Source organism: Coffea arabica, chromosome 7c, assembly GCF_036785885.1.
Source record: "Coffea arabica cultivar ET-39 chromosome 7c, Coffea Arabica ET-39 HiFi, whole genome shotgun sequence".
Lineage (NCBI taxonomy): Eukaryota > Viridiplantae > Streptophyta > Magnoliopsida > Gentianales > Rubiaceae > Coffea > Coffea arabica.
The window spans coordinates 38,877,552-38,884,091 of NC_092322.1; the positions used below are offsets into that span (position 1 = coordinate 38,877,552).

The following is a 6,540-nucleotide window of genomic DNA, read 5'->3' on the forward strand; positions in this document are numbered from 1 at the left end:
TTTGTTTGGATTGTAAGTTATTTGGGATATTTTTATTGTAGCACTTTTTGTAACGTGATGTATGTGGGATAAAAAGGTAATTGGGAAGATAAAAATGTGTATTGAAAATTGTAATGATGATGTAAACAAATAAAATTGGGAAAATAATGCTCAATCTATAATTCATCTACAAGATAGAAATTAATAAATCGATTGAAAGTTACTACAAATAAGGTAGTGGAAAAAAGGAAAGAATTGTTGCCAAAAAAACAAAGAATAATTAAAAAATTAATAAAAACACAAACATTAAAGAAGTCCACAAGATAATCTACTTGGTTAAAAGTTAGGATAGGCAATTCAGCAACTTTCCAAAACCGAACTGAACATGTATTAATTGGATAGTATTCAGTGCTTCCTTCTTTGGAAAACATGCCACACAAGCAACCTTAATTATGGAGAAATATTTGGAGTCAAAATATCAGGCTTCAAATTTTCTATAGACAAATCAATCATTTACTCTAGTAGATAATTGAGAAAAATTTGCAATTTGGAATTTGGAATCTCCCTAAGCTTACCCCTTTTCATGTGGAGACCATACAATGCTGAAAGGTATTGAAACCTGATGGAAGAATTAGTCATGTTATTGGGTGGCCAAGCGCACCTTTCTAAGAAATGACTGATCATGTCAACTTTTCAGGCTAATTTCCTTCATTCAACACCAATTCCCTTCAACCAGTCAATTGTTGACATGCTTCACAAATCAAGCTAAGCCAATGAGTGCAACCACAAGCCATCACCTTGATTCCGAAGCTAGAAACCGCCAAGTATAAAACGAGATGGATGATCACCATAGAGTTTAACCACCAAACAAGGATGTCTCCATTTTCTCTGTCGTTCCTCTTGTTGCCTCTGGCCTTGTTCTTGGTTCTCGGGGCTCACCCGATCGCCGCTCAGCCACCTGCCCCTTCCCCATCTTCTAATGCCAATGATCTAATTTACACGGCCTGCGAGGAAGCCAACCACAAAGATTTCTGCATTCATGTTCTAAAATCTGATCGAAACAGCCCAACTGCAGACATCAAAGGCCTTGCCTACATTGTGCTACGGCTTGCTGAGAAGAACGCCACGGCCACATCCCTGTTTATCAAGCAAAAGCTCAATTCATTGGGTCAGATAAAATCAGATCTGATACAGCAATCCCTCATGGATTGTGCTGATCATTATATAACAGCCTCAGAGCTCGTGGAAGATGCAATAAGTTCTTTGGTGTCTGGTATTTATAACGATGCTTCGCAGCTTGCCAAAGCGGCTGTGGCTGATCTGGATGGCTGTGATGCAGGTATTAAGGAATACAAGGATAGTAGTCCCAATGCATTGGAGGTGGTTAACAAGAACCAACTAATTCGCCAGTTGATTAACACCGGCTTGACCATTGCGCATGTTGCTGCCACAGCCAAGGCACATTAAAAGACACACATTCATGGGGGCATTCTAATTTGTTGTGTGTCTAACTATTTTATCCTTTAACGGGTGAATTAATTTACCCATTCGACTGTATCATAAGCATTTGCATGCATCTGCAAGTTTGATTACCTTCTATGGCTAATGACAATCAAAAGATTTTTGTCTCGTTTGAAGATTTTAAATTTTTTTTTTTTTTTGGGATAAAACACATCGTAATTTCATTAATGAAATCTGCACTAGTAACGAGCATTACATCAGACAGTTTAATTGTTAACTGTAACATAAATGTTAGGATGCTTAGTACCTGCAATTGTGCTTCTGGTGATCAGGTTAATGACATTTAGTTGGCACAACAATTCCTTCATTTTCTACTGACTCCTATGCCAAAGGCAATATTTAATTTACGATTTGAGGTGAAGCGCAAACCAAAACAAGAAGCTGGATCCTCGCTAACCAGTAACCATCTCTGCTTTTTCAAAATCCCATGGAGGCTGCATAAAGCCACCCACAAGGACAAGAAAAAAGAACAATTAATTGAAGCTGCTTGTAGCAAGATATTGCATTGCACGTGAGGCCTCATGCAGATGCGGGTAGTATGGTTTATAAGGTAAAAATTTCCTTTGTCTGATGCTAGCAGCTCATATGGGGCAATGTTCTCAATAACAAATATGTGCATAAGAAAGAAATAACAGAAAATAGAATAGAACAGGAAAAACTTGAAAGAAGCTTCAACCCACAAATAACAGTGGATCCAAGGCTTCTTTTTTTTGGTAAGTACCAACACAACAGAATAGACGCTGACAGAGAAAATGCGGACGCTAAATAAAGTAATAACATGCAACAGTAGAACAGATTTTATTATTTTTTGCAAGTTGTGTCTCTCAATCAAGTTCATCAATCCAAATTGAAATTAAACATATTTGGTCTTTGGATTGTAACATGCAATTGCCAGGTAATTGCACAGTTAAGCAATCCAATGCTGATTTCTTGATTTGTTCGAGTGTTTGTTAGCGGTAGCATGATAGCATAAGAGTGCGTCCCATGCAATCCGTTCCTTCTCGTGTGCTTTAGATAGTTGACTACGCAAGAGGACAGCCTCATAAATGTGTATCTGATAAATAAATGCATTCTGAAGTACAAAATTAATATCAACAATTAAAAGAATTGGTTTTTAACAATTGATTTCGAGCTGCTCCTAGGAAGCCTCGAGGCATCATGTTACATGCTTATTTAATCTGGTAAAATAATTGAAACAATCAGTATAACAACGTCTAAAGAACGGAAGAAAAAAAAAATTGAACTTAAGATAGCAAGCCACTGGTGTATGGAACACCGGTCTGCCAAACCCAACCATCTCCAAGCAGGAAGTTTGATACTGTAAAATTCGCAGCATCTGTAGCATTGATGATGTAGAAACCAGGCCAAGTCACTCTGCCACTTTTATTTGATCCAGGTCCTGTATTGCTAAACTCAGCATAGTATGAGGTGTTGAGCGCAAAATCTCCAATCCATTCATGCCAACCTAATGGATTTATGATACTATCTAGGAAAGAATACATATAAACGGTCCTTGAGTACTGCTTCCATGGCCTCCCCAAATATGTCTCGACACTACTGTTGCTTGAAGCCAGATCATCAGCAGCTCTAACAGTACAATTTTGGATAGAAATTCCGGTGTTCTGGTTTGGATCAGTCCTGCCTTGTGCGGTAATTACATTGAACTGAAAGTTCAGTGGCAGTCGCGGATACATATTGCAGTTTTGAAACACAGCTGCTGCATTACCAAATATGAAGTCCACAGTACCGTAAATATCACAGTCTCTATAGAATTGCCTGAGAGAATGTGCGTACAATGTATCTTGATATCCTTCGAAGCTGCAACTATAGAACGTAGACAAATCTGCACCATTTCTCACTGCGACCGCCTGGTGCTTGATTGCCCCTGCTGTGTTGCGGAAAGTTATGTTGACCGCGACAAATCCTTGTCCGACCACAGCTGCAGGGATGTCATTTACGGCAGAAATTATGATCAGCGGAAATAATATATGGTAGCAAATTAGCAATAACTTTCAAGAAATTTAATTAAAACAGTTACAGAAGTCCAAAGTTCGGATCCTCGACTGTGGGAGGGTGGAGTGGGGCAGGGGAAAAAGAAAGTAGTTTAAAAAGGGAAGTTTTGCTAGCTGTGTCTCCTTTTTCACTTATCTGTCTTCAATTTGAATTCATTTGGAATAATAAAAGTTAGCAGTAATATACTATTAGGTAGTAGTGCATATCGTGTTGCATACCAAAAGTTGAAGAATTGAAAGTAGTCCACCCGTCAACGAAGCTATGGTTTCCGGTGATGATAGTCCGGTTAATGCCATCTCCAATCATCATCACATATTTCTGGTTTTTGGAAATGGTGACATACTCCGCATATACACCGGCGGTGATATAAATCAAAAAGTAGCCGGTGCTTCCGTCAGTATTGTTTGGTGCTACAGCCACAGCATCATTGATGGTGGTAAAATTCCCGCTACCGTCCTGGCTCACAATCACGATATCATTGATCATAACTTGATCTTCACCATCATCTGTTGTCTGCAGAAGATTTCTCCTGCTCACTGACTCGAAAAATGCCCGGTGTTGCTCAGACATTTTCAATGGCAAGGTGCCATTACCAACGGGGAGCTGCTTTCTGGTGGGATGTGAAGGAATCTTTTTTTTCTTAGGAACCCATGCTCTAAAGAGAGCGAGGGAAACACTGAAGAGCCTTGTGTCATTGGCAAGCGGGGCAATTAGGCCATTCCTGACGCTCCATGTGGAAGCAGTTGCCTGGAGGCCGTCCAAACAAGTCTGAGTGTTGGTTAAAATGGCACTCAGCAAAGTCTGCACATCTTCAGCTTCCAATGTAGGGAGGATTTTAGACGTTCCATTCACAACTTTGAAGGAATCCAAAAGAAAATCCATGTTACATTCTGCCAAGAACTTGCAATCCTGGAGCGCACGGACCGCAGTGATGGTTAAATCTTTCGAATGGCGAAGATACTTTTCGATCAAGGACAAGAACTTGCTAGCAGCAGACAAGGACTTCCGGACAGAATAGCGGCCGTAGTCATATACATTGGCGGAGGAATTGTTGTTGGGAAGAACAGATTTGCAGAAAGAAGGGTCTGGAGTGTGTCTACAGGCATTGGAGCTGGAGATAGGTGCCACGGGACTACTCACAGGACTACCCACGGGAGGTGGCACATCTGCAAATGATTGATGAGACAAGAAGAATAGAATGAGAATGCAAGATGTGGCCACCTGAAGCAGATAAAGCTTGTGATGTTGAGTCATGGTTTCAAGACAGAAAATTTAATCAAGGTGAAGAAATGAAGGGATTTTAGAATTTGAGTTGGTGGAAATGGAATGGCTTGGATTGGATTGATTTGGCTTCTTGACCTGGAATTCTTTATATAAGAAGCTGGCTAGCTAGCTAGGAAGAAGAGAAGGAAAGGAAAACATGTGGGCCAGATAGTTCTGCAGCATTGAGCCAAAAAGAGGTGGAAAGTCAACATGCATGGCTTCTTCGAAAACGCGTTTCTTGATCTCTATGTACTATATTATATAGTACTCAATCAGTTGTATTACTATATAGTTGTAGCATCTTTAAACAGGAGTTTATAGCTACTAATTAATACGTAATAATTAATAGATTCAGTATAAATGTTCATTACCCCAAATACATACAAATGCAATAGGTTTTTGCTACATTGTCATTGCTACCGTCTCGTCTTTTATCAATGATGGTCAACGACGGGGCACATGGCAACTGGCGAGGTTTACATGTTTGTTAGTCAAATTACATGTTTGTTAGTCAAATTAATTCATCGTAATCTTACTGTCATATCATGTGGCTTAACGGGTCAGAAAGAAATTCTAAGTCATTGTGGGATTGTTTATGGGTTAATTACATTTACCTCCCCTGAGGTTTGACCATATTATCAATCAATCCCTGTAATTTGTCCAAATAACGGTCTCACCCTTTGAATGATCAAACATTTAACAAAAACCCCCTTAATGTCGAAAATGCTCTTATTGAGGCCATGTTGCATTAAAAAAACATATTTTTATTTTATTAACCCTGAAGCAATCCAAAAAAATAGAAAAAAGTTTTTGCTTATTATTTTATAAAAACCATATCTTTGCTTCCATAAATAGTTTTGAATCAATAATTATTTTAAATCTTAAAAATGAATATTAAAAATTAGATAAATTGAAAGAAAAATAATAAAAGAAGAAATTATTTTAATTCCTGGAGTATGGTTCAAATTGAGGAAAACATGCCTTGTGCTCTCCGCAACATGCCTTGAACCACAAATTCGAACCATACTTGAGGATTTAAAATAATTGCTTCTTTTTTATTTTTCTTTCAATTTATCTAATTTTTAATATTCATTTTTAAGATTTAAAATAATTATTGATTCAAAACTATTTATGGAAGCAAAGATATGATTTTTATAAAATAATAAGCAAAAACTTTTTTCTATTTTTTTGGATTGCTTCAGAGTTAATAAAATAAAAATAAGTTCTTTTTTTAATGCAACATGGCCTCAATAAGGGCATTTTCGGTATTAAGGGGGTTTTTGTTAAATGTTTGATCATTCAAAAGGTGAGACCGTTATTTGGACAAATTACAGGAATTGATTGGTATTATGGTCAAACCTCAGGGGAGGTAAATGTAATTAACCCATTGTTTATTTTTCGTTGCCCCACGTTGTTCTTTTAGATCATTAGCCTGCTTGGACTGCTATTATTTAAAATTTTTGTAGAAAAATATACTATAACTATTTGATATATGTGAAATAAAAAAAAAGATTGAAAAACTTATTTATGAAAAAACGTAAGAATTTTTTTTAAAAAACGTAAGAATTTGACAATCCAAACAATTTGCATTTAGATTGCGAGTTTTCTACGAGATAGTTTTAAAACAATATTCTCTTGACATATTTTTTAATTTTTTTTACTTCATATATATCATTATAATTACACTTTTTTTTAAAATAAAACTTTCGATCCAAATGGCAAAAGGGTTCTTGTGATAAATTTTGTGTAGATATTGTATACATT

At 37.1% G+C, this 6,540-nt stretch overlaps 2 protein-coding genes across 2 annotated transcripts; one reads left to right on the top strand and one right to left on the bottom strand.

Moving 5' to 3' along the window:
* Positions 1-852: 852 nt before the first annotated feature.
* LOC113699909 (cell wall / vacuolar inhibitor of fructosidase 2) lies at positions 853-1,446 on the top strand. The gene has a single exon (XM_027220254.1). The coding sequence runs from the start codon at positions 853-855 to the stop codon at positions 1,444-1,446; it is 594 nt and encodes a 197-aa protein (XP_027076055.1).
* A 1,187-nt stretch (positions 1,447-2,633) lies between these two features.
* LOC140010240 (probable pectinesterase/pectinesterase inhibitor 7) lies at positions 2,634-4,839 on the bottom strand. Its single transcript, XM_072056801.1, has 2 exons — positions 3,732-4,839; positions 2,634-3,439 (listed from the first exon to the last, which is right to left on the bottom strand). Exons 1-2 carry the CDS (start codon positions 4,765-4,767, stop codon positions 2,745-2,747), a joined length of 1,731 nt encoding a protein of 576 aa, XP_071912902.1. The 5' UTR covers positions 4,768-4,839; the 3' UTR covers positions 2,634-2,744.
* Positions 4,840-6,540: the final 1,701 nt, after the last annotated feature.